This window comes from Myotis brandtii, unplaced genomic scaffold (genome assembly GCF_000412655.1).
Source record: "Myotis brandtii unplaced genomic scaffold, ASM41265v1 scaffold932, whole genome shotgun sequence".
In the NCBI taxonomy this organism is placed as follows: domain Eukaryota; kingdom Metazoa; phylum Chordata; class Mammalia; order Chiroptera; family Vespertilionidae; genus Myotis; species Myotis brandtii.
In genome coordinates this window covers 212,603-240,078 of record NW_005371846.1, presented here as the reverse complement: position 1 = coordinate 240,078, position 27,476 = coordinate 212,603, and the positions used below count along the sequence as shown (strand labels likewise).

Genomic DNA, 27,476 nt, shown 5'->3' with positions numbered 1-27,476 from the left:
GGACCCTTGAGTCCGCAGGCTGACGCTCTATCCACTGAGCCAAACCGGTCAGGGCAATGTTTATTTTTAAATTGCCAGTGCATGTCATATGTACCGGATGGTCGGTCACTTAGCCTTTTATATATGTAGAAGGCATCTAATTGGATTCTGAATATCCATCATGTCTTCTTGTGATACAAAATCATACTATTAAGGTCAGGCTAGTGGTGTCCACTTTATCTTCGGTTGTCACGTGTTTATTGTGTGCATCGTACACCTCACACTGGAAGGTGATAGCAAAACAAGATGAATGCAGGGTAGCACCAGAGAGTGTCTGGCCCAGGAAAGGTAACGATGTCAGTCTCTCCTCAGCCATCCATCATGTCTTCTTGTGATACAAAATCATACTATTAAGGTCAGGCTAGTGGTGTCCACTTTATCTTCGGTTGTCACGTGTTTATTGTGTGCATCGTACACCTCACACTGGAAGGTGATAGCAAAACAAGATGAATGCAGGGTAGCACCAGAGAGTGTCTGGCCCAGGAAAGGTAACGATGTCAGTCCCTCCTCAGCTGCTTCCCCTGCTTCTCTTGCGCTCGTAATGCCTTTTCTCCGTCTGTCCAAATGTTACCGTCTCCCATTAATGGCGTCATCACCCAACAAGCATATTGCTGGTGGGCGGTGGGGACAGTGAGGTCAGCCGTGGAGTCGGCGTGAAGAGCTGTCATGCCAGGCAGGCCTCGCTGGCGGCCCGGCTCTCCGCCTGGTGGGTGTGTAACCTGGGCGAGTTATTTAGCCTCCGGGCCCCTAGTGTCTTTCTAAATGGGACAGTGACACTTTGTGACCTTGTCCCGAGGGTTAAACGAGGAACATGTAAACCTCTAGCAAGCTACCTGGCTCGTTGTCGGCAGGCGTCTCTGTCGGCAGGCATCGGATGGTAACTGTTACCGCAGTTTCTGTCGTTAGGGGACTTCTATCTAAGAGCATGAGGATCGTACTCTGTACAGGTATGTGTTCAGGGCTCTGATTACAGAGGACGGACATCAAACTCTGACTCTGGTTTAGGGGTCTTTCCAGATGAAGGGTTTGCTTTGAACACAAAATTGGTAGGTTGTGGGAAGAGGGGCCGTAGATGGTGCCGTAGCTGCAACACGTAGGTACAGAACAGTAGGCAATGTGAGGGAGTGACAGGCACAGGCTGTGGCTGGAGTGAGGCCCGCGTTGGGCAGTGGCAGCAGCCACATCGTGATGGACGGAGAGCACAGCTCGAGGAGCAGGGAGAACTGAGCAGAAGAGTGATGACCATGTTCCATGTTAGGACATTATTTTGGCAACAGTGTCAAACAACCTTTCAGTTCTGAAGGATGAAAGTCAGATTGGACTTAGGGAGAGAGTTGTAGTGAAGGGACAGCAGTAATATGGACACAAAGTGACTAAGCGAGAGGGGTGACTAGTGAGACGTTAGGAAAAGACCATAGAATCTTAAGGTCTCGATGCGGAAGGTAAGGAGGCTCCAAAATCAGCTTCCGGTTTCTGTACGATTAACGTACTAGTCAGGGTATCTCCAAAAAGAGCGCCAGCTCGGAGGGAACTCAGATGTTGAGCTCCGTTTTGAACGCACTGAATTTCAGGTCATGGAAACAGTCAGGTGACCGGCGCGGGGACCTGGGACTCAGGAGCGTCCGGGCCGCTGAAGGGAGTGTGCGGCTTTTGGGTGATGCTTGCAGCTCCTGGAGTGGATTCATTGGTTCATTTATTCCACAGTTTTTGATCTTCTGTTCTGAGTTACACATGTTCTGAGGGATGCCGCAGGGAGCAAAGATAAACCCCTGACTTTGTGGCGGTCCCATGGAGGAGACGGACCAGCATGTCCAGTGGGTTAGGCAAACCGCCGGGAGGAGGGGAGCAAGGGTGAAGTGGACACTAGGGCCTCCTGGGCCTTCCTGGTCACTGTGAGGACTTCTGCTCTCATTCTGTGGGGCTGTGGCGACCGGGGAAGGATGAGCAGAGACGTGACACCGTGTGGTTTGTGTGGAAGATGATGTTCGGGGCGGGGTACAGGCTGTAAAGGGGAGAGGAGAGAGCCCTTGGAGACACCTGCTTTTTAACAGCTTTACTGACATATAATTCACACACTTTTAAAAAAAAATTTATTGATTTCAGAACAGAAGGAGAGGTAGAGAGCGAGATAGAAAGAATGAGAGAGAGGATCATTGACCGGCTGCCTCCTGCACGCCCCACACTGGGGACCGAGCCCACAACCTGGGCATGTGCCCCGACCGGGAATCAAACTGACCTCCTGGTTCATAGGTTGACAACCATTGAGCCACACTGGCCGGGCCACACACTTTCAATTCACCCATTTAGAGTACACAGTTCAGTGGGTCTTAGTATATTCACAGAGCTTTGCAATCACCAGGATATAACTTTAGGGCATTTTTGTCACCCCCCCCAAAAAATCCCAAATCCATGGGGAGTCACCACTCGGTACGTGACCCAGCCCTCAGCAGCCACTGATCTCCTCGCTGCCGGGAGCTGTGCCTATTCCGCCTGTCACGTGACTGCTGTCCCAGCCCATGCGGACCTCTGCCAGCTTCTTGTGATGTCATGCTTCAGTGTCCACCCGTGTTGACTGTGTATCAATGCTTTATTCCTTTTTCTTGCTGAGTAATGTTCTATTGGATGGATTTCCCATATTTTCCTTATCCATTCGTCAGCTGACATACATTCGAGTTGTTTCTTCTTTTTGGCTGTTAGGGATAACGCTGGTGTGAACATCTGTGTGCAAGCTTTTTGAAAACTTGTTTTTCATTTCTCTACTACCCAGGTGTGGAATTGCTGGGTGATGGGGGTCACTCTGTGTTTAATTGTTTAAGGAACGGCCAAACTCCCCAAGTGATGGGAACAGCAGTATTGAAAGGGCCAGTGGAGGAACTGCTACGAATGGCTACAGAGACACAGGGAGAAATCTCCTTGGCTCCCTTTTCCCCTGTCCCCGTGCACAAGTTCTGTGTGGACCTCACACACAGTGACGTCCTGCACACCCTTGTCTTCGCCCTGATCCCCCCGACTGCAGCAGTCTGCACACGCCCCGTCTGTGTGCTGCCCAGCTCCACCCCAAGATCAGGGTGGGGACTAACTTTAGTTTCTCGTGTGCCTTCGAAGCTCTCTTCACAGAGTGAGTGACATTGGAGACAGACACACTTCATCATCCACGTTAACAAAGTGGGTGGTCCTTTCCTGCCGCTTCCCGCACGCCCCACACTGGGGTTGGAGCCCACAACCCGGGCATGTGCCCTGACCAGGAATCGAACGGTGACCTGGGTCACATGTCGACAACCACCGAGCCGCACTGGCTGGGCGATCCTTTCCTTACATGGTTTGCTTACAGAACAGTCTTAGATTTTCTATAGAAGATGTTTAAGAAAAGCAGAATTATGTTGTGCCCCATTTTAACATTTATTTTGTTTTAATATAGGCGATTTTATATGATGACAAAGGAGAACGCTTGGAGAGTTTATTTCTGACGCGCCTTGAGGTATTTTAATGTGTCTGTCTTATTTTTTTTAAATTTTTACTTGTTGCCGAAACCGGTTTGGCTCAGTGGATAGAGTGTCGGCCTGCGGACTGAGGGGTCCTGGGTTCGATTCTGGTCAAGGGCATGTACCTGGGTTGCGGGCACATCCCCAGTGGGAGATGTGCAGGAGACAGCTGATCGATGTTTCTTTCTCATTGATGTTTCTAGCTCTCTATCTCTCTCCCTTCCTCTCTGTAAAAAACCAATAAAATATATATATTTTTTAATTTTTATTTGTTGATTTTAGAGAGGAAGGAGTGAGAGAGGGAGAGAGAATGTTGGTCTGTTGTTCCACCATTCATGCGTTCTTTGGTTGATTGTTACATGTGCCCTGACGGGGGATCGCCCCCGAAGCCGTGGTTGATCAGGACAATCTCTAACCGCCTGAGCTGCCTGGCCGTGGGTGTCTACTGCATTTTTAAGTATTGTTTTACGGTATCTCTTTAAGAATTTTTTAAAAAAATATATTTTATTGATTTTTTTACAGAGAGGAAGGGAGAGGGATAGAGTTAGAAACATTGATGAGAGAGAAACATCGATCAGCTGCCTCCTGCACACCTCCTACTGGGGATGTGCCCGCAACCAAGGCACATGCCCTTGACCGGAATCGAACCCGGGACCCTTCAGTCCGCAGGCCGACGCTCTATCCACTGAGCCAAACCGGTTAGGGCTCTTTAAGTATTTTTTTACAAATGTTAAAAAGTATAGTCAAGACACTAATACTAATAATTATAGCGAGTGTTTCCTGAGCATTTATTATTAGCCAGATTCTGTGCTAAAAGCTCTTAGATGTTGCCTGATTTGATGTTTATGTAGCCCTGTGGTTGCAGGTTAGGCGTGCCGCACTGAAGCTTAGGTAGCTTGCCCACATTTGTGTGGCCGTGGTGGGGCTGGGGTGGGCCCAGGCGTGACTCTAGTCCGGCTCTATTATGTGGTTTTGGTAGGCAGAGAACCACAGTGGGAACTGTTTTGTGGAATTATTCCTACTTAAAATCTTGTCTCATGCATTGTTCCTGTGTTTTTCCCTGTTGGCGGAGAAGGGAGGAGAACTAAAGGCATTTTTAGTGTAACGAGTAAGGATAACGGGTTGTGCTTTCCAGGTCGTTTCCCACTTTCAGACACGCCTGCAGCTCAGCCGTGCTCTGACTCTGCTGTGGCACCAGGCGTGGCAGACGCTGGGCGGGGCTGCGCCCTGGGAAGATGCCCAGCCGTTAGTGCAGTGACTGAAGGGTTAGGGTGCATCTTGTCATTGTGCTGGTTTGGGCCATGGTATTAAATCTACTTTTAAATTTTACATGACACTAGTAGTGCTTGTGGTATTTCTATCTTTATCAAAAGAGGGTCTAAAAGCACTGTTTTAATAGGTGATTCATTGGTGGTAACTATTGTTATTATTTCATTTAGAATAATTTAACTAATTAAGCACATTATCTGTGATAATACACAGATTTTTATCAACTAGGTTGATTTTTTTTATGCTGTCGTCTGAGATGGTGGCAAGCGCTATACTTAGCTGGTTAAGATGCTTTTTTTGGAATACAATTGTTTAAGCAACTACTAATTTATAATAGTATTTAACTTGTGATATTTAAAGATATATAATTGACATTTAGTAGCTCTAATTTTTAAAAATTACATTTAGTTGTATGGATTCTAAAAGAGGTTCTTGCTTCTGTCTGAATCCCCAGCAAATAACAAAGGACCTCACCTAGGTCCCCAGTGTGTTTGTTGAATAAATGAGTTAGTGAAACTTTTGTTGTATTATTCTTTTTTGTGTGTGTTGGTACTTAACTAGTACATAATAATACATAAAGAATTTGTTATTGATTGATTCACTCAATAACTATTGAATATCCATTGTGAATTACTAGTGCTATAAGCTTACAAGAACACATAGGCCACCCAGTAACTGGGTGTGTGTGATTTTGACTTTCATTCTTTAATGTCTAGGTAAAACCTGGAGACAGCTTAGAAAGTGAGCGATACTTAATCACAGTGGAGGAGGCTAGAGCTGCTGGAAGCACAGCTGTGAGCCGGGAGGACATTCAGGAAGCACGAGGGTCCCGTCCACCGAGGTCCATGCCCTGCGGCCGGTCCCTCGGGTGTCAGCCTGCCGGTTTGAAAAGGAAGTTTACTGTAAGTGTCTCTGTGAGAAAAATGAATCAATATATACCTGTATTTCATTTCAAGAAGTCGTGAATTTTGAAGTTGTTGTAATCTCATGAATATGGTACTTTATAGTATATGCTTAGGTAGAAAGTAAACCCTAATTAGGAAAAATCTTAATAACGATGAGTTTACATTTCAACTTTGTGAATTTTATATATTAATTATTACTTTACCTTACAAAACATACACATTCATTTTTCTTTCCTTCTTTTTTCCCCAGCCAGTACATTTCACATTTTCTTTATAGGCAATAGAACAGCTAATAGTTGTTTTATTATTTTTAGGGTTTTCAAGGACCACGGCAAGTGCCAAAGAAAATGGTTATTATGGAAAATGGCGAATCAGCCGCGTCACTTGAGGCTGCAGCCCCTGGCCCTGCTCTTCTCGCTCCGTTCTCGAGCACTCCTCCTCTGTTTGCTGCTGCTGGCAGGAAAGAAGTAAGCAGCGTGCCAGCAGACCTCAGGAACATTGTCGTCCGCAAGGACGGGAGGAGTGGCCCGCCGGTTTCTCCCGTCGGCTCTGCCCCCTCCTCCAGGAGTAACCCCGAGAGGCTGAGGGAGGAGGGTCATCTTTGCTCTCCTGTCAGTTCTGCAGTCAAGGCCACCATTTCTTTACTGCCCGACGAGCCCACGAGAGGACATCGCTGGGCACCTCGCTGTTCAGGAGTCACACAAAACCTCAGGAGCAAAGCACAGATCCTGGCTCTGCTGAAGTCCACGCCAGCCAGTGTGTCTGAGGAAGTGGACGCTGAGATGTCAGCACATGTCCCTCGAGCACAACCACAAGGAAGCTTACACATTCCTACTAAACCAAAGTGCTTCGTTGAACAGGGAGCGTGTGCTGCGGGGAGAACAGAGAGCTTGCAGTGCCAGCGACCACCAGAAAGCAGCGGGAGCAGGGGCAGCCGGTGGGCTGTGTACTTATCCCCACAGCCTCCGCCTGCTCATTCTTCTGCTGTAGCTGGCGATGAGCTGGACAGGGAGCCCCAGGCTCAGGGAGATGACCTCAGTTTAAATCTGAGAGACTTTTGGGGACAAAAAAGGATCCAGTTGTTCGAAACAGGTGCTGAAAATGTGGAAAAGTTTAATGGAGACAAGCTGGTAGACAATGCTGATTCATCCTGGGATCGGGAAGTAAAATTAGAAATTCCTTCCTTCGGTGAAAGCTTATCCGTCACCCGTGGCAATTTGGGGAAGGATGGCTTAGTGTCAGGGTCCGACATGCAAGGAACTATCCAAATGCCTGTTAGTCAGGATGACCAGGTGTGCGTAAAAAGATCCGCTCTTCCTAGAGAAAAGGCTCAGGAGACAGATGCCTGTGGGACGCCAGGAAGGGCGTGTAAACAAGCAGCGTCTCACCTGCCAGCATCTGAACGGCCACAGTTTGAATCTTCACTGAGCGACAACTCTCAGATCTCTGAAGCCGTCACTGACTCGTCTTCTAGGACGAATACGGACAGTGAAAGTCTTAGTATTCATGGACCCGTGAGTCATGTGACACAGCCAGTTTTGGAGGTAAATTTTAATCTGAACAATTTTGAAACCAGTGACACGGAAGAGGAACCCCAGGAAAGCAACAAAATGTCCCAGGACCCAGAGGATTGGGAAAGGGAGGCCTTGGCTGATGCCTGCAGTTCAGGGGTTCAGAGGCGATGTGAGGGTGTGCGCTGTGAGGAGGGTGGCGGTGCGCCCTTGCCTCTCTTAACGCCTATTGGGGGTAAACCTACAGAGCCGTTTCCTCCCCCAGAGGCCCTGCGGCCACAGCTTTGTGGGACAGCTGCACCCACTGGGGATGAAGCCGCGGGGTGCAGTGCCTGCACTGTAGGGTGGACCGATGATGTGGATGCAGGTAAGGAAGCTGCTAATAGCCCTACCCACAAAGTCAGAAGTGACTGTGATTTTGCTTCACTCCCGGATAAAACTAAAGGCATAAATTCAAATTTATATATTCCTCATTTTTTAAACATAGACACTAATCAGACTCCTGAAAGCAACCTATTTTCAGAACAGACTCCACCTCGGCCTTTTTTTATGGGACGTGACTTAGATACAAATGATGAACAGGTTTTACCGTCAACCTCTGGCAGTGACGACAGTATCCAACGATTACATGCCAGTCAGAGGCACTTTGACGAATGTATTGCTCTTGATAAATCAACCCCCCAAGTTTCCAATTCTTTGTTTCACCCTCTGGGAGGAAAGCATCCTATTTCCAGAGACACAGGAGCACATACTGATGAATCTGAAGATTTGGGAGGGATTCCGAGTTTATCCCATGACCATGTTGAAGTAGATTCTGCTGGAGCCAGCAGACAGTCCTGGGATCGTCCTAGGAATTCTTCAGAACTCTCTGGATTAGTAAGCAGTATTTCCCTTTTAAAGTCACTGTCTGAACACAGTACAGCTTTAGAAGGCTTGGAAATGCTGAAAAAGAAAAATCCTGCCTTTAAACAACAAGCAACCCTGGAGACGCAGCCCGAGAGCAGCCCTGAAGGTTAGGATGGCCTGTCTGTTTTGGATTGTTCTCTAGAGCTTCAAGGATGAGGAGACCCTTGCTCTGGAGGCTACGTTAGGGAATTACATAGCATTCAGATGGGTAATACATGTCCTTGGTCAGCCGCTCCAATAGAGCAGCGATTCTCAACCTGTGGGTCGCGACCCGTTTTGGGGTTGAACGACCCTTTCACAGGGGTCGCCTAAGACCATCGGAAAACACATCTATAATTACATATTGTTTTTGTGATTAATCACTATGCTTTAATTATGTTCAATTTGTAACAATGAAAATACATCCTGCTTATCAGATATTTACATGATGATTCATAACAGTAGCAAAGTTACAGTTATGAAGTAGCAACGAAAATAATTTTATGGTTGGGGGTCACCACAACATGAGGAACTGTATTAAGGGGTCGCGGCATTAGGAAGGTTGAGAACCACTGCAATAGAGGATAAGATGGTGAAAAGGAAGTCTTCCTTTCACACTCCCGCAGCCCACTCAGCGCGGTTTCCCCAGAGTGCCCTCCGCACGTCTGAAGACACATGTAAGCAGACGTGTGTTTTATGGGCCAGTCCTGACATACATTTTTGGACACGTGCTGGGAGCTGCTGTTTTTTAAAAGGTCGTGAGGTTACAGTGATTGTCTCTAGTTCCACTCCCACCCCTTAGGGCTCTCTTTCCTCCATCCCACAATGTGTTCCTTTGTTCCCACCGTGAGGAAAGGCCAGGTTCCCAGCCACATCAGGCCATTTCCTTCCACAGTCTGCACCACACGGTTCCAGGTTGCACACCAGTGTCACTGCAGCACAAATCCTTTGCAGTTTTTTGTTTTTAGACTCTCTCCTCCTGTGAGTATAGAGCTGAGTATTATGTTCAGTAGTTACCTGGGTTACTTTTTTCTCTTCCGGGTGATTATGTTATTCAGTATAAATATAGTTCATTAGGCTTTTTTGGCCATCCTTGTTGGTTTGTTTTTATTTCTATGTAAAATACTGACCTGGTTCAAAAGTCAAAGCCATATGCAGGCGTGTGCTCCTGCCTTAGGCCTCCCCCGCCCGTCCTGCTGCTGTAGTAGCCGCTGTGTCACACCCGTGCTTCCTTTTTTTAAAAAATATTTATATTTTATTGATTTTTTACAGAGAAGAAGGGAGAGGGATAGAGAGTTAGAAACATCGATGAGAGACATCGATCAGCTGCCTCCTGCACGCCCCCTACTGGGGACATGCCCGCAACCAAGGTTCATGCCCTTGACCAGAGTCGAACCCGGGACCCTTCAGTCCGCAGGCTGACGCTCTATCCACTGAGCCACACCGGTTCGGCCCGTGCTTCCTTTTGCAAACAAACAGCTGCACAAGGATCTCCTGTCCCTTGTTCAGCAGAGGGCGCCACGCTCTGTACTCGTCAGCACCTTGCCTCTCACCTGGCAGTGCCTCCTGGAGGTCACGCATGCACAGGCCTCCTGTTTACAGCTCTGAGGCTCCTGTGGACGGGCCATCGTTGATGCACCCAGTCTCTGGTGTTTCCTGTCACAAATAATGTGACAGTAAGTCACCTACTGTGTCCATATAAGTATGTGGCTTTCTGCATATTGTTGGAAGTATGCGAATATGTAGCATGAGGCTGCGGGTGGAAATGTCTGTAGATACTGCACAGTCACCGTTTCTCACCCCCCGGCATGGACGGTAGCCTGTTTCTCCACAGCCTCGCCAGCCTCGTGGGCGAGAAGTGGCATTTCACTGCATTTACCTTTGTATTGCTATTACGACAAGGGCAATGGATCCACTTTTCATATGTTTAAGCAGCATTTGTATTTATATTTCTTCATGTCTTACCCCTTGTCAGATTTTTAATAGTGGTTTTTATTCTTGTTGATTTATACATGTTCTTGATATATTATGTATTAGCCCATTACCTGTGATATATGTTGTAAATATTTTCTTTCAGTATATCATTGCTCTTTTTACTTTGCTTATGGTATGTTGCCAACAGTATTTTTAAAAAGAAATAATACAGAACATTAGTAAATACAGTAAACATTATGTACACCTGAATGTGAATGAATAATGTACAATACTCAAAGAAAAGTTAAAATTAAACTCTTAGTTGACTAGTTTAAGGAATTCCTGAGAAAAATAGGAATAAATTATTATAAATGCTAAATGTTTCTTTAAAATGTAGTTAAATTTGATGATGATCATTACAGTTTATTTTCTAAAAAATTAAAGAAAAAGTCTGAAAAATAAATATGGGTAGTTACAATTATACAATACCATAAGGATACAAATTCCTATGAAGATTTAAGGATTTTAGAATTTAATTTTGGGAAATCTCTGTTTTCCTCACCAAGGTGGAAAAGAAGGTCCCATACATTCTCTTTATTTGCAGTAGTTATGTTACATAAAGTCACCGCAAACACGATGAGCCATAGCTTTCAGGGGAAATACAGGATTAGGTTCCTTCAGACCTCAGGTCAGACCATTGTCATGAACCCATAAATACAAAGTCCTGTGTTAGTGTGTTAAAGACCCTGTAATTTATGTGGTTGATTCATTAACATCGAAGTCATAGCCAACAGCTTTATGACAAAAATTGGAAAATGTGGCACTAAATAGACCAGGAGAAGACACTGTTTACAGTAGAAACGCTGAAACAAGAAGTCAAATGCTAATTTAGAACTTGTTCCCTGGGTGAACGTGGTAAAGGAAAACCAGCTTTTATCCAGTGCCTTATAAAAATCCTCACCTGAGGACATGCTGAGAGAGAGAGAGACGTGGATGGGGGAGAGACACATTCATCGGTTGCCTTTCTGTATGAGCCCTGACCAGGGATCAAACCCAAAACCCAGGCCTGTGCCCTGACTGGGAGTGGAACTGGCAGCCTTTTGGTGCACAGGACGACACTCAGCCAGCTGAGCCACACCAGCCGGGTGTCCAGTTCCTTGTTAAAGCTCTTTAAATAAATAGCTTCAAGTTCTAAAATCCACTTGTTTTTGCCTCATTTATTGTTTTCAACAGGAAAATAATGAAACAAATGGCTAAAAATGAAGTTATAGCTATGAGTTGTTTTTTACAGTGATAAGCACTTTAAAATGATAGTCTTCTTGGTGCATTTCGTAGAAATTGAGGTGGTTGAGTGTGGACGTTTTTAGAAGAAAAATCTATTTTTAAGCAGAAACCCGTCTGCACCGCTCGTGTTTCCTTGTCTGCGGTCTCAGCTGCAGTGTCACTCCCCGTGAGGGGTCTTCCCATCGTCCTGTCCACACCGCTCTCACTCTTCATGGATGGGAACCTTTGTGCCTCAGCCTGGCTTTGCCTGGTTTGTTTATTTCCTGTGTCCCTCCCTTTGTGAGGGACCTTGCTTGTCACACTGTTTGTCCAATGCCTGGCCCACTGGGCATCGGAAATCATTGAAGATTTTTTTAACAGTTATCAAGACTTTGCCACATCTTAAAACTTAAATTTTATTCCTTGTTTCATTCAGTTTTAGAAATAAGTTTTAAGAAAATGTCAGAGCACTGCTGCGTGTGTGTTGAATAAAATCACTGGGCTTTGTCCGTTACAGCTGGGGAGCCATTGACTACAGCAGTTTCGCCAGCCGGTCCCCAGTTTCCTCATCTGGACCAGGATTCTCAATTGGTACGTTACTTTTTCTATCACCATATTTTCTTTTATTTTTTAAAATACATTTTATTGATTGTTTACAGAGAGGAAGGGAGAGGGATAGAGAGTTAGAAACATCGATCAGCTGCCTCCTGCATACCTCCCACTGGGGATGTGCCCGCAACCATACATGCCCTCCTTGACCGGAATCGAACCCGGGACCCTTCAGTTCACAGGCCGACGCTCTATCCACTGAGCCAAACCGGTCAGGGCACCATATTTTATTTTGATATGGAATGCTCTGTAGTTCATAATGAGGTTAGAATATACAGAGAATCCCAAGCTAATCTAGGTTCATGACCTCACCTTGTATCTCAGTAATAATGTCTTCATCCCTCGGCCAAAAGAAATACCCAGCAGTTCCACTTACTGTGCAGTTGGTGTCCTAGTAACTCGATAGGCATTTTCTTTTTCCCAGTTTTACTGAGAGATGATTGACAGGCACCATGGCATGAGGTGGAGGAATGCAAGGTAATCTGGCACATGTGTGCATTGTGAACGATCGCCACAAGCATTTTACTTTTGAACAAACACAGTTTCTAATGGGTTGTGTGCATCGGGCACTGCACAGCTGCTCGGACCTGGGCCCAGGTTAGATTTCTTGCTCCACATTAATTCCCGCATGGGAACTGATTTTATCACAGCAATTTCCTAAAACCCAGCTTCACAAGGACCTGGTGTTGTTGAAAGAAATGATGGGAGATCTGACCTTGAGTTAGGTTGCTCAGTGTCTGACATGTCGAGTGACACTGTACTTCGCTCAAATGTAAAACATCTGCAGAAGCCAAAGTACTGCCATGGGAACCGTGGCAGGAACATAGAAACACCAGCACAGCCAGGATGGGTGGGAGTTCTGGAGCTAGTCCTCCAGATCAGCGCTGAGTGCGGACCCTCGGCACTCCCGGGGGACAGTCCCTTCATTACAGGGCACTGCTCTTCCAGCAGACAGCGAGGACAAAGGTGAAATGTTCCACTTGCCCCGTTTTGTATTTCACTCTTGTTTCCATGCTGTTGGTCTTTTTCTTTTCATCTTGATTTTCCTCCCTTTTTTAAATACAGAGATAATTATTAACATTTCCAGCTTTTGGGGGGCCTATTTTTAAAAATATGGTTAGATTGATGTGTACAAATAGTTTTATATCCTTTTCATCCTCACATTATTAAAGACTTTAAAAACATCTTCCTTTAAACAGAATTTTTATTTTATTTTTAATTGATTGATTTTTGGAGAGAGAGAAATGATTTGTTGTTCCACTTATCCATGTATGTGTCCTGACCTGAGATTGAACCCAAAACCTAGGCATATCGGGACAATGCTCTAACCAACTGAGCTACCTGGCCAGGGCCATAAATGTCTTTCACAGGTTATTTATATAAGAAGTGTTTTAATAAAAATTTCGTAACTTAATTTTTACAATATCCTGTTATACATAACAGGCCTGGTGCACAAAATTCGTGCACTTGGGGGGAATCCCTCAGCCCGGCCTGTGCCCTCTCGCAGTCTGGGAGCCCTCGGGGGGTGTCCGACTGACTCGGGGAGTGGGCCTAAGCCGGCAGTCAGACATCTTAGCGCTGCTGCGGAGGCAGGAGAGGCTTCCACCACTGCTGTTGTGCTCTGCCAGCCTTGATTCTGGCTGAGTGGCGCTACCTATGGGAGTGCACTGACCACCAGGGGGCAGCTCCTGCATTGAGCGTCTGCCCCCTGGTAGTCAGTGCGCATCATAGTGACCAGTTGTTCTGCTCTTTGGTCAATTTGCATATTAGCCTTTTATTATGTAGGACTAGAGGCCTGGTGCATGAATTCGTGCACCAGTGGGGTCCCTCGACCTGGCCTTTGAGCAGCCTTTGCATATGATTAGCATATTACACTTCAATTGGTTGAACAGACTACCGGACACTTAGCATATTAGGCTTTTATTATATAGAATTATTAATAACGAACTATGACGTTCGCTAATGACTGATTACTATAAACAGGCTGCGTTCATTTCCCTTATGCGCAGGCGCACCATTTCTCTCCACTAATACTAGCAGCGAATATTTTAGCAGCCGGTTGCCACGTCATTAGTCTTGTACTGACTTGTTTGATGTGCACAACAGGGAATATTTTGCTTTCGGAGAACAAGAAAAGTAGGTTTATTTGTGTTACGCTTATTAATTTGTGCAGTTATTCAGTATCTGGTAAGTTAATGTTCAAGAAAAAAATATTTTTATTAAAATGTTCTATTATTTTCAGTTAACGACGACTCATTTATTTCAGCCCTTTGTATTCAGCATTCTCTATCGAAATAAACCTACATTTCTATGAAAATTGAAGCTTTTGTTTTTTTGTGGCCACACAAACTTAAACCTTGTTTATTTGGCCCATGTTAGCCTTTGAGTTTGACATACTTGATGTACAGCATTACTTTAGTAAAGGTTTTTACCCACAAATCATTGTTTACATTTAAGTTATTTTCTGAGACTGGATTCCCAGAAGTGTAACTAACCTGAAAGGCTATGAACAACTTTCCTAGGTTCTTGATATAAATTGTCAAATCTTACTGTTTACAATATGAATATTTAACTTCATGTTCATCGTACTGTTGAAGTCTTTTAAAATTCTTGCAATGTGAAAGTAGTCTTTAATCAAATTTAGTTTTTATTCATTTGATTGTTGTGTGTCCTCACATTTATGTCTAAAGTTTGCATGCTGTGTGTAACTTGCTGTGCCTTTGGTTTCTCTTATGTTAGTGTTCTGCTCCCAGGATGATGAGAGAAAATGACCAAGTGGACCCAGGTGGACCAGTGCAGTCTCTGCCGGTGAGTTAACTTATAAAACGTAACGTTGCCAAAGTTACATTTGTGCATGTGGATGTGGCGTATAATTTTATGTTTGTGTTTTACACTGTCAGTTTCAAACTTACTTGTAATTAGTTACCGGTCATACTCACTTAGCTGAACCTGCTATCTTTTGTGTAAATGCCCCGTGTTGTCTGTAGGATTAGGTAAATAGCCAGTCTTTTTCATTAAGCTAGTTTTGCAAACACACAAGCATCACCTGATCCACACATCGTCGTTGGCGGTCACAGCTGCACTCACAGCTCTGCTGCCTAAAACCAAGCAGGACAAACAAATCCGTGCTGTGGTGACTCGGTCACTTATCTTTTTTTTTTTTTTAATTTCTTTATTGATTAAGTTACTACATATGTGTGCTTATCCCCATATTACCCCTCCATCCCCCCCACTCATGCCCTCACCCCGCTGCTGTCTGTGTCCATTGGTTAGGCCTATATGCATGCACATAATCAGTCACTTATCACCGTGTGTGATAAAATCATAGGCAGTCAGCAATTGCATCATATAACTACAAGTGACCACATTTTTGTTGGTTTTTTCCCACTGGAAAAAATAGAGTTTAAACTTTTTCAAGGACAATTATTACCAAGTATAAACTGCAAATAAACACCATCACTGTATTTTCCTCCAGAATAAGTTGCCATTTAAGATATATATATTTGGTTTTAGAGAGAGAGGAAAGGAGAGAAACATCAATTGGCTGCCTCCTACACGCCCCCTACTGGAGACTGAGCCAGAAACCTGGGCATGTGCCCTGACTGGGAATCAAACCGTGACCTTTTGGTGGACTGACCACGCTCAGCCACTGAGCCACATCTGCCGGGTGTCACGTATTTTTTTAGAAATCTGTTGTAATCTCACAGTCATGGGAAAGGTCTTACAGTCTTTCAAAGTAAAATTTTAATCTTTATTTCTGTAATTACTTTCTTACTGCACTTACTACAGCTGTCTTGAAATTAAAATGTTGCCAATATCTTGTGTTTTTTGGTTGCTAGATGATTCATTCTTTAAATAAACTGTTACACTGTTTATAGTTTTTCCTCCTTTAATTTCATACTAATCTTTGAATTAAATAATTCTCATTAACATCAGCTTTAGGTTTGATGACTGATTTATAATGAACACAGTAATTTTTTTCTAGTGTTAAAGGTTCAATTACAGTTTTAGAATCAGGATTTTCCCAGGCGTTTTGAGGTTAATTAGCATGGCACCTCCTCTGTAGAGCAGCCCTGTGCGGGGGTGGCTTGTTACATGTCTAGAGAGACAGAAGCAAGATAGAAATGACAAGTGTGTTTCAAAGGCAAACCTAGCTTCCAGTTTGGAGCATTTTCCCATCAAACTCCTGAACACACTTCCTGGTCTTTTATTCTAGTTCTTTCCCTTGGAAAGTGAAGAAGAGACTGTTTTTCCAGCTGTGACTCCTACACAAAGAGAGAGAACAACCTGGGACCCTCAGGTAAAACTTGTGAAGAACATTGGTTTTCTAACTGAATGTGTTTTCCTGCGGTTTTTCACACAATCATCAGAGCTTTCATAGGCAGGGGGTGGTGAGCGTAACAGTACCCCTGGTTTTAAGAATAAGAAACGAGAGGGTTCTGACCCGTGTTAGGTCTTGAGCCCTGGCTGTGTTACTAGTGACCCAACCGGTGCGTGTGCCTAGGAGGCCCGAGGGGCTGGCCATAGGGCTGTGAAGTGCAGTTGATGACAGTTCCTCACAGCCGTGACCTGTAGCGCCCACACGCTGACGTGGCGACAGGTGCCCATAGCCCAGCCCTAGGGGGCGCTGGAGAGGCAGCGTCCCCGCCTGGCCTCAAGCTGACTCTCCTCCTGCACCAGCGACTCGGGAGGGAGCCACGGCACCGTGGAGCCCGGCATCCGTGTGTGTGGAACGAGCCTTCGCCAGCACAGCAGACGCTGTACAGTGGGATGCGTATTTTTAAAATTCAGAGTAATGTTTTCATCAGAAGTCCTGGGGCATTTTAGATTTGATTTTCCTTTCAAATGTGTGACCTAGAATATTTATTTTTAACTAGGAGAATATTCCTATTATGCCTCATGGTCATTTTGTTCATTTATCAGTTAGAAATAAATCCGTCCTCCAGGTACATTCCTTTGGCTCGATTAGCCTTCTTACTTTTCCAGTTCTGGGTAGGCTCGGTCCCCGTGTGCTGTGAAAACGCCAGCGCCCTCCCGGGAGGTGTGGGGGGCAGCAGAGAAGGCTGCAGCCCGAGAGCCCGTCGCCAGGTGCAGCGCCCACTGCTGCCTCTGTTGGGGTCACGCTCAGGCCTTCGCTCTCCCAGCAGGGGATCAAATCTTCTGGGAGGCAGACCCTCAGAGGGAAGCCTGATACTTACAAACTTCAAGCAAAGGCTCCCTGTTCTCCTCCCCTTCCTGTTGTCGAGTTTCTTGTGGCCGCCTCTGCCAAGCTTGGTGGAGCAGAGGGCTCTGTCCTCAGTGCTTCCAGCAGGGCTGGTTCCGGGAGCAGGAACGCCGCAGTGACCGGCGGGTCTGCAGTGGGATGTCCTGCAGTGGGCAGGGAGGGCAGAGCGGGGCAGCGTGTGCCCCTGGCTCAGGTGGCTCGTGACCAGTGCAGTTCTGTGCTCATAGTAAATGCACGCTGATTGCTGTTGAACTGGAGCCCAGTTAAATCAGTGCACTTCGTCCCCTCCAGTGAGTCGTCGGGGAAGAGCATTAGTCCCCTCGTCATTATTTACGTTAATGATATTAACAGTATGAACAGAAAGCTGACTTGTGTATTGTTTTCTCTGTATATTACATTGTGGACATGTGTCCATTGTTCCTCACTTCCCTGTAGCCTGTTGAGTTCCAAGGGCACCAAGTGCAGGGGTCGGCGACCAGCGCTGTGATGGTCCGAGGGCACCGCTCGCCGCTGGGCTGTAGCCAGCTCCCGGGTCACCCGGCGCACAACAGCCCCATGGCCGATGCCTGTGCTTGGGCGGCCCAGCTGCCTCGCGCTTGTGCGCAAGTTGACTTCTTGCAGGTAAAAGGTTTTTGTCTTTATAATTTTTGTTGTTGAAAGTATTACATATGTTCTCCTTTTTCCCCCACTGACTCCCTCTAGTCCCCCCCACACCCCTGCCCCCGTAAAAAAGTTTTTATAGTTGCATCTCCCAAAATCATTTCCCATATGTCAGTGCTAAATTTTATGAAGGGAGTATGTTTAAATCTTTGTACAGTTGTAACTTGAAAAGGAATTCAGTAAATTGACAAGAAACATAACATCTCAAATCAAACTAAATAGGGCAAAAATATTTTATTTGAAAGATTTACTTCTTTTTTTTTTAAAAAAAATATATTTTATTGATTTTTTAGAGAGAGAAAGGGAGAGAGATAGAGAGTTAGAAACATCGATGAGAGAGAAACATCGATCTGCCTTCTACACATCTCCTCCTGGGGATGTGCCCGCAACCCAGGTACATGCCCCTGACCAGAATCGAACCTGGGACCCTTCAGTCCGCAGGCCGACGCTCTATCCACTGAGCCAAACCGGTTTCGGCAAGATTTACTTCTTTTGTAGGATCAGGAATTTAAAGGATCACTTTTCCCTTCAGAGAAGACTGGGAATTTATGACAATAGCGTACAGGCAGGTTACATTTGTTTAGCAGCTAGTAGATTTTTTTTCTTCTATTTTCCCCCCAAGTATGACACCAAGTACCTTGCATTACTACCCGCTAGAAGCCATGCCTGGGTGTCTTTGAGCAGAATCTGTTAGAGAGATGTTTAAATTTCCCTTTCATTAACCATCGTACACGTGCAGAATAAGCACACAGCTCAGGAATGACCTCAGAACGGATCCACCCTCAGGAACAGCATGACCAGCCTCCCAGCAGCCCCCTCTCCCAGTCTTGCTTGTAAAGTTGCATGTGAGTAGCGGGCAGTCCTGACATCCATCGCTGCTGGTGCCGGCGGCTGTAGCCACGCGTTCCCGGGGCTGGTGGATGTGCCATTGTGCGAACGCCCCCAGCTCTCCATGCCTCAGGGGCTCACGCCGCAGCGAACACCCATGTGCTGTGAACACCTGCCCACATGGCATCTTCTGTTAGTCACACGGTCCAGAGGCAGGATTTCCTGTCTTCCTTGTAGGGGACAAGGCCCTGCTTTCCTGAGATTGCAGAACTGGTGGGTGGGCGCCCCCCGCTGGACGGCGAGCGAGAGGGGAGGAGACTGGGCACAGGAGCAGGCCAGACACCGAGTCCTGCCTGTGAGGGTAACAGCGTGAGGTTGTCCCTGAAGGGGTGTCAGCAGAAAGCCCTGCGACTTGATTGACATGCTGTGGGGGGTCTGACGGGTGAGCAGTGGGAGCAGGGAGCTGGGTGACAGCGATTTGGTGTGGGGTTGTACCAGGAAGCGTGCAGAGGACTTGACAGGGACACAGGTGTCGTTTGGAGGAGACATGTGGCTGCTGCTGGATTGGATGTGGAGGGTGGGGGAGACAGGGAGAGAGACTCCTGCCTCCGGAGGGGGGACCGAGTGGTTCCCAGGTGAGTCGGGAGGGATGTCGGTCAGCTCCGGCCACCGCACAGAGGCCCCAGCTGCGTGTTTTACACACATTTATTGCTCACATTTCTGAGGCTGGAAGTCCAAGCTCCAGGTTCTGGCTGATTTGGTTTTCTCTCGAGGACTCCTCCTGGCTCATAGGTGGCTGCCCACTCTGTGCGCTCACACGGCCGTTCCTGTGTGTGCACGCGTGTGTGTGCACGTGTGTGTGCATGTGTGTGTGTGTGGGGGGGGGCACTCATTCTCTCCCATCAGGCCCCTCACTTAGCCTGTGAGTTCCTTTAGCTTTTACCTCTTACAGGCCCTTTTTCCAAGTACAGGCACATGCATTTGGCTTCCACATGAATTTGGGGGCCATCTGTCAGCCATGTTAGAGTTTTAAGATGATCGATTTCTGGAAGCGACAACAAGATTAAAGGCATCTAAAGAGTAACAGTGAAGAAGGTGACTGTTGTGGTCTGGGACAGATCCAAAAAGGTCACTCATTTGGGAGCAGTACCTTGACGTTTAGGTCAACGATAGGTCCGCTCTAGGCCTGAGGACGTCATGGGCGCTGCTCAGTCCTTGGTCTTCCTGCTCCGGATGGACGTCTCGGCCTGAGCCCCTCAGAACCAAACCCGTAACCCAGTCAGTGCAGGTCAGTCTGTCATGTTTCAAGGAAACCCAACAGGCTTTCTGTTCTGTAGTTCACTTTCTAGTTTGCTTTTTTGAGTAGCAAATAGGGTATTAGTAAGTACTCAGTACGTGGTCTTAGTGGCCATTTCACTTGAACAGGAGACAGGAATGAAATGAAAAGAATAAATGCGTGCTGCTCACCAGAAACTGGGGCCTGTGCCCGGCTGGCGTGGCTCAGTGGTTGAACGTCAGCCTATGAACCAAGAGGTCACGGTTTGATTCCCAATCAGGGCACATGCCCAGGTTGCGGGCTCAGCCCCATTGGGGTGGGGGATGTGCAGGAGGCAGCCAATCCATGATTCCCTCTCATCGATGTTTCTATCTTCCTCCCTCCCTCTTCCTCTCTGAAATCAATAAAAATATATTAAAAAACAAATAAATAAAGTGTTTCCTCAGGGCCATCAGGAAGAAATGCCAAATCACTCTTAGGTCAAATCTTCCTCTAGGTCAGTGATGGCGAACCTATGACACGCGTGTCAGAGGTGACACGCGAACTCATTTTTTTGGTTGATTTTTCTTTGTTAAATGGCATTTAAATATATAAAATTAATATCAAAAATATAAGTCTTTGTTTTACTATGGTTGCAAATATCAAAAAATGTCTATATGTGACACGGCACCAGAGTTAAGTTAGGGTTTTTCAAAACGCTGACTCGCCGAGCTCAGAAGGTTCGCCATCCCTGCTCTAGGTCGTGTGGGACAGGCCATGGCCCCTGGGCCTGTGGAGCTGTGCAGCTCAGCACCTTCTGACTTGTCTCCTTCCAAACCAATGACTCCTACAAATTCTTGGTTTGGGATCACTTGGGCTTTTTGCGATCACAGTGTCACCTGTTTGGACACCATAAAAATGGCAACTAAGATTTTCTGCAGAGTATTGAACTGTAGGCTCCATTGAGGGCCCAGAGCCCAGGACAGCACGCACGTGTTCAGAAGCAGTGAGCGCCAGCTGTGCTTGTTCAGAAGCCCAGCGGTAACCCAGAGCCCTCCCTCTGCAGCCCCTTGGGAATGAGCAGGTGCCAGCAAGCCGGGCTGTCCCCGCCACCGCGAAGCGTGCTGTGTCAGCTCCGCCACCGCGGGCCTGGGGTCTGCTTACAGCGTGTTCCTTCTTGGGGTCGTTGCAGAGCTCCCAGAAAAACCATGTAGGAAAGCATGTCTCAGAGCAGAACGGGTGACCCATGGTTTCAGGATTCCCAGCCCTCGCGGCCTTTCTCCCTGGGCCCTGGGTCCCCACTATCGGTTGGTTTGGGCGAGTCTATTCTGCCCTGTCCCGCGGGGGAGTCTGCCCACTGCGCTCCGCATGGCGTGGCCGAGGCGGCGTCTCACCATGTGGATCACGGGCTCGCTCAGCCCGGGAGCGCAGTCCGGGCCTGCCGTCTGCAGCCTTGTTTCTCTCTGGACAGGTGCCCCCGCCCGCACAGGAGGGCTCAGCACCAAGCCCCGCGGCCGCTTTCTCTCTGGGCTCACGCGACGAGGCCTTCCTGCTAGAAGTCCCCGAGGGGGCCCTGCAAGCAAGACCGTCACCAGGTGGCCTTCCCTTCCTCCACTTGCAGCTGTTCCAGGAGCTCTGCTGTCTGTCTGCCGTGTCAGGGAGCTTTCTATCTGAGAGATTGTTACCAACTGAGAACACGTTGGACCAGACCCCAGTCATCCTGAAGCCGTCCCCGCCTGCCTGCCTCGGGGCTCTCCTGTGGCAGGTGGCTCTCCCCTCCCCTGGCTCTGGTTCCTCTCAGCTCCTGGGCACCCGGAAGCCCAGCGGTAACCCAGAGCCCTCCCTCTGCGGCCCCTTGGGAATGTCTGGTCTACACCATCGGTTACCCTGGCATGACCGGCTTCCCCTCTCTGCTCGGGGTCCTGGCAGTCTCAGCCAGCGCTCCAGCTGCTGCTGCCCGGGTGCAGGCCCGGTTCCCACATCCCGACCCCCTGTGCGTGACCCGCTTCTCGATAACCCCGCTTTCGGTCGGACCCTCCCTCACCCCGTCCTCTCCCGTGACCTCCATGCATCTCCCTGGGTTCTGAGTTCTGCCGGGTGAGGCGTGCAGTCATGGGCTGTTGTTTAGTCGTGGGTGGATGATACGAAAAAGCTTTGCAGTGTGCCTGGGTGTTTGGGAGCAGGTTTCGTGGGTGTGGCTAGAGCAAACAGTACAGAAGAGCCGTCGTCTGAGACAGGAGAGTGACAGGTGCCTCCATAGTCACACCAGGAGCCTCTGCTTTTTCCCTGGTCTCACCTCCTCTGTCACTGTTGCTTGATGGCTTGTTGGCTCAACTACTGCTTTTCTAGCTTCCGAAGTGAACTCCAGTTTATTTCCTAAAAACAGACACTGCCAAGGAGGCACGTTATTATCAAATAGGAAGCAGCCCTGTCTGGTAAAACTTCAAGCCTGTATATTCTCACGCAGCATTATTCATTTGTTTATTTATTCAACACATTATTGCTTTTTGCATTTTCAGGGCTATATCTATTACTAACACTCAGCCCAAACACGAACTCTTATCATATACAATAGATCAAACTAAAGCTAAAAATCTTTTCCCTTACGGTCAACATATTAATTAGTGAGTGTGATAAATCTGTAAAGGAAGTTACATGGATACACAAACCTCAAACTTCAGACTCTGGAGAAGGAATGTAAAGTGGAGGACAGTCGTCTGGGGTCTCATCCTGAGTGCCAGTTGGTCGTGTTACCTCTGGGCCTCGATTATCTCATCTGTGAAATGGGTGATGATTCCCTTCTTGACGGAAAGTTCTCTGAAAACGTCAGTGCCATGTAAACAGAATGTACTGATTGGGGGGAAATTGTCAGCTGAAGGGAAAAAGAAAAAGACAGTTTCAAGTTCATCAACCTTAAAAAAGTTTTAGTATTTTCTTAAAATGTTTTTAAGATATATTTTTATTGATTTCAGAGAGGAAGGGAAAGGGAGAGACAGAAACACCAATGATGAGAGAAAATCATAGGTCAGCTGCCTCCTACTTGCCCACACTGGGGATCGAGCCCGCAACCCAGGCATATGCCATGACTGGGAATAGAACCGTGACCTCCTGGTTCATAGCTCAACCACTGAGCCATACCAGCCAGGCTCAGAGTCTTATAATTTATCTTTGAAATTTTTCTTTTCTTGAGACTAAAACCATAAAAATTATATTTTATTTTAAAAAGAGCCCTAACCGGTTTGGCTCAGTGGATAGAACGTCAGCCTGCAGACTCAAGGGTCCCGGGTTCGATTCTGGTCAAGGGCATGTACCTTGGTTGCGGGCACATCCCCAGTAGGGGGTGTGCAAGAGGCAGCTGATCAATGTTTCTCTCTCATCGATGTTTCTAACTCTCTATCTCTCTCCCTTCCTCTCTGTAAAAAATCAATAAAAATATATTTAAAAAAAATAAAAAGAAATAAAATTAAATGTGATTTTTTAAAGGCAAGTTAGTATTTTTGCTGTTTTGTGTAGATACCCACAGTTTTTTAGAGCCTAGGCATTGACTTAATACACTTTTATTTAATTGGCTTTTCCCCCAGGAATGGAAAGGTTCAGTTCCCTGGAGAACCAGCACCTTGCAAGGCTTCCTTCATTCAGTAGAGCCCGAGCTGCACTCGTGACTGTGCCCCCAGCGGATGCGCCCCCTGACGGAGACCCTGGGCCCTGGGCCGCCGCCTGGGGCTGGCAGCCGTCTCCCGGCTCTCCCGGCTCTCCCCTGTTCAGCCTGTGTGAGGAGCCAGCCGTTCTTCCTCCCAGCTCTGGGCCTGAGGACCAGAGCGAAACCCTTTTGTGTCAAGTGTCCATGGAGGCGACCCCAGGGGGTGTTTCACTTCATGGAATGTCTGCTCAAAGCAAGTGGCTGAAATACCAAAACACACCCCTGTGCGCCTTGCCGACTCCAAGCCAACCTGAGGCAGGTGTCACCGACGACGGCTTCCCTGCGGCGGCCATGGGGCTGTGTGGTGGTGACGCAGGTGAGAGACGCAGCGATGCGGGGGACGGCTCCGCAGGCCCCACGCCTCTGCAGAGGGTGAGAGGCCAGCTCCTGCGGCAGCAGCAGGGCATCGGCACGCGGGACTTTGTTTGTGGAAGGAAAGCGCTGTCTTTGAGGCTGGAGTCTGCATCCAAGGCTGAGGACGCTCGGGATGTGTGGGAAGAGTCTGCGTGTGCGACAGGCGTGCAGGTGAGGACGTGTCCCGGTGCTCCCAGTAGGTGTCTGAATTTCCACAGCCAGGATTTACTCCTGGAGCCGTGGCTTTGTGTGTTTGAGTTTCCGTAACATCTGCTTTGACTGACGGTCTTGCCTAGCAGTTGTGGGCGTTAAGTGAAGTTCCACATTGGGAAGCGTCTGGTGCAGCATTTAGCCCAGTGGGTTAACCATAGCTCTGACGGCTCCACGCCCCCCAGTACTGCCGCACTGTGACTTTATTTTACTCAGCTCCGATTGCTGATCAGATCATCAATGAGGTAAAGGTACATCTCACACACACGGAATGTGAGCAATTCTTTTTTTTAAGATATCTTTATCAATGGGAGAGAGAGGGAGAGGGAGATAGACACATAAATGATAATAGACAGACATCTGTCAGCTGCCTGTCCGGAATCAAACCCTGACCTCCTGGTTCATGGGTGGAAGCTCAACCCCTGAGCCGCACCAGCCAGGCAGCAATTCTTATTACAATTGTAGCAAAGATGGAGATACATAGTGATCCGTTCGCATCTGCTAACTTTTTCCTCGCAAAGAGGCCGACAAGAAAAGTTAGTCCTATTTGTTAACAGTGCTCGCGTGGCCATTCTTGCCACACTGGTTTCTCATTTAAACTTAGGAAGTTATTTTCAAGGTTTCTGGAAAAGTTTTTAAAATTGCTTCTTTTCTTGAACATATCTCTAGGAAGTAATTTACTCATTGGTAATTAGCATTTTTTAGTTGTTATATTAACCTGAGTTACTCCATTTCAGGAGGTAAACGTCTCTGAGCTGTGCTTCCCCAGTGGGCGGGAGAGAACATCTGCTCCTCTTCCCCGAAGGCAGACGCGCGTGCCCGCCGCCTTCCAGTCTCCTGCTCACTACAAGCAGGTCTTCACCTCCTGTCTCGTAGGTACGGCTGCTGCCTTTCTGTTTCCTGTGCTGGTTGTGTGGCTGCGAGCGATGCAGTGTCCTACGGTGTGAGCCGTGTGGCTGTGAGCCGTGTGGCTGCGAGCCCTGTGGCTGTGAGCGATGCAATGTCCTATGGTGTGAGCCGTGTGGCTGTGAGCGATGCAGTGTCGTACGGTGTGAGCCGTGTGGCTGTGAGCCGTGTGGCTGCAAGCGATGCAGTGTCGTGTGGCTGTGAGCCGTGTGGCTATGAGCCGTGTGGCTGCAAGCGATGCAGTGTCATGTGGTGTGAGCCGTGTGGCTGCGAGCGGTGCAGTGTCATACGGTGTGAGCTGTGTGGCTGCGAGCGAGCGATGTAGTGTTGTACGGTGTGGCTGCGAGCCGTGTGGCTATGAGCGGTGCAGTGTTGTACGGTGTGATCTGTGTGGCTGCGAGCGAGCGATGTGTGGCTGTGAGCGATGCAGTGTCCTACGGTGTGAGCCGTGTGGCTGTGAGCGATGCAGTGTCCTACGGTGTGAGCCGTGTGGCTGTGAGCGATGCAGTGTCCTACGGTGTGAGCCGTGTGGCTGTGAGCGATGCAGTGTCCTACGGTGTGAGCCGTGTGGCTGTGAGCGATGCAGTGTCCTACGGTGTGAGCCGTGTGGCTGTGAGCGATGCAGTGTCCTACGGTGTGAGCCGTGTGGCTGTGAGCGATGCAGTGTCCTACGGTGTGAGCCGTGTGGCTGTGAGTGGTTCATTGTCGTACGGTGTGAGCCGTGTGGCTGTGAGCGGTGCAGTGTCGTACGGTGTGAGCTTTCATGGTGAGCTCTCCCCTTGGAGTGTGTTATCGCCCATGTTTACTCCAGAGTTTGACAGTAGCTTAATATCAGAGCCACATTGTTTTAGCGATGGGAAATGACAGTATTCTCTTTCGCAAGTTATAGTTTTTTATTTTCTTTTAAACTCGAAGTGTTACAAGTGGTTTTGTTAGGAGGAAATTTTAAGCATGATGCCTGATTTGACGGCTCGTTCTGCTGTCCAAGGGCAAGCCTTGCCTCTGAAGCTCAGTGTTGGGTTATGGTTCACTCTGTTCACAGGCTCTTCTCCAGTTTAACAAGCAGCACGTGTGACGCACACATGCAGTTATTGTGACTGATTCCCACCTTCTCTCTGCAGAGCATCTGAATATACTGCTGTGCGGGCTGGCCCAGAGGCTGCGCAATGCTCTCTCTGCAGTCGACGTATCATTTTACACATCGTCACTCGGAGAGGGAGGGAGCACTGCGGGAAACAGGGTGCCGTCCTGCCGCCACCAGCGGCCCGCGAAGCTCGCCATGGTGAAGAAGGAGGGGCCCAACAAGGTCTCGCTCCCCCTTCCCTCCTGTTGTCCACGAACATTGTCTCCTTAAAGGTGCAGGCACCTGTTGCTCTCACAGGCTCAGCAGAGTGTCAGCCTCGACCAGGAGCCTCTACCTGAGCTTTGGTCACTAACAAACGCTTAGGAACTGAGAGCTGAGTGGTGGGTGGAGAGGATGGAAGGAAGGTGACACCGCGGCCGGCAGGTAAGGCAGGAGGAGCACGGCCGGCCCCAGGGGGAGCCTGCAGGTCGGGAGGAAGGGACTCGGCTGCCACGGGGCAGGGGGACAGAACGCACCCGACTTGTTTACTTTGCTAAATGCGCACAGTGATGGGAGACGGCGTGCGGTGTCTGTGTGTCGGTGGGCGGTGTGTTCTCGTGAGACCAGGCTTGCACAGCATCACAGGTTTCCTCTGTTGTCTGCATGCTGAGCACGTAAGCCTGGTTTAAATATAGTTGTCAAACCAGGTCCATAAACCATATTAGAACCATGGGGTAGAGTGTTGTATATTATCTGATGACATCGTTGTCATAATAGTAGTATGTTGTTGGTAGCAGGGGTCCTCAAACTACGGCCCGCGGGCCACATGCAAATACAAATATTGTATTTGTTCCCGTTTTGTTTTTTTTACTTCAAAATAAGATATGTGCAGTGTGCATAGGAATTTGTTCAGTTTTTTTTTAAACTATAGTCCGGCCCTCCAACGGTCTGAGGGACAGTGGACTGGCCCCCTGTTTAAAAAGTTTGAGGACCCCTGGAAGGGTTAGGTCTGAGTTTTACTTTAAAGAGCAGAGCAATGTACACGCATGTATCGTGTGCACACGTGCAGGTCAGTGAGCGGGAAAGGCTGTGAGAAGTGCGCCCGGTGCTCCCACACCCGCAGCTGCTCGGGCAGCTCGCAGGCTGGCTGTTGGCAGTGATCACTTTAAATCAGAAAAACAGTGCATTTTATTTTCCAAGTAAGCTTACATTCTCAGAATAATGTAACATGTAACTTTTTGATAAGGAAAAAACAAGTGGAAAACTAGCTGGTTTTAAATTTTAATTTATTATTTCAATCAATGAAAAGATTGAGTTGTATAATGACGAACTTATTGGAGTGCATTAATGCCACGCAACCTTTGTGAAAGTCTCAGCACACATCATACAAGCCCTGGCC

General features: G+C 47.8%; 1 protein-coding gene across 1 annotated transcript in view; it reads left to right on the top strand.

Moving 5' to 3' along the window:
• Window positions 1–27,476, top strand: part of ZGRF1 (zinc finger, GRF-type containing 1) — a 55,045-nt gene that overhangs the window by 4,978 nt on the left and 22,591 nt on the right. Inside the window, exons 4-16 of the mRNA XM_014533066.1 lie at window positions 3,458–3,517; window positions 5,507–5,692; window positions 6,010–8,218; window positions 11,786–11,863; window positions 13,593–13,595; window positions 14,642–14,685; window positions 16,094–16,177; window positions 17,537–17,722; window positions 21,316–21,464; window positions 23,424–24,050; window positions 24,121–24,137; window positions 24,832–24,984; window positions 26,136–26,320. Of these exons, the coding sequence (XP_014388552.1) occupies window positions 3,458–3,517; window positions 5,507–5,692; window positions 6,010–8,218; window positions 11,786–11,863; window positions 13,593–13,595; window positions 14,642–14,685; window positions 16,094–16,177; window positions 17,537–17,722; window positions 21,316–21,464; window positions 23,424–24,050; window positions 24,121–24,137; window positions 24,832–24,984; window positions 26,136–26,320 (3,981 nt within the window). The remainder of the gene's footprint in view (window positions 1–3,457; window positions 3,518–5,506; window positions 5,693–6,009; window positions 8,219–11,785; window positions 11,864–13,592; window positions 13,596–14,641; window positions 14,686–16,093; window positions 16,178–17,536; window positions 17,723–21,315; window positions 21,465–23,423; window positions 24,051–24,120; window positions 24,138–24,831; window positions 24,985–26,135; window positions 26,321–27,476) is intronic.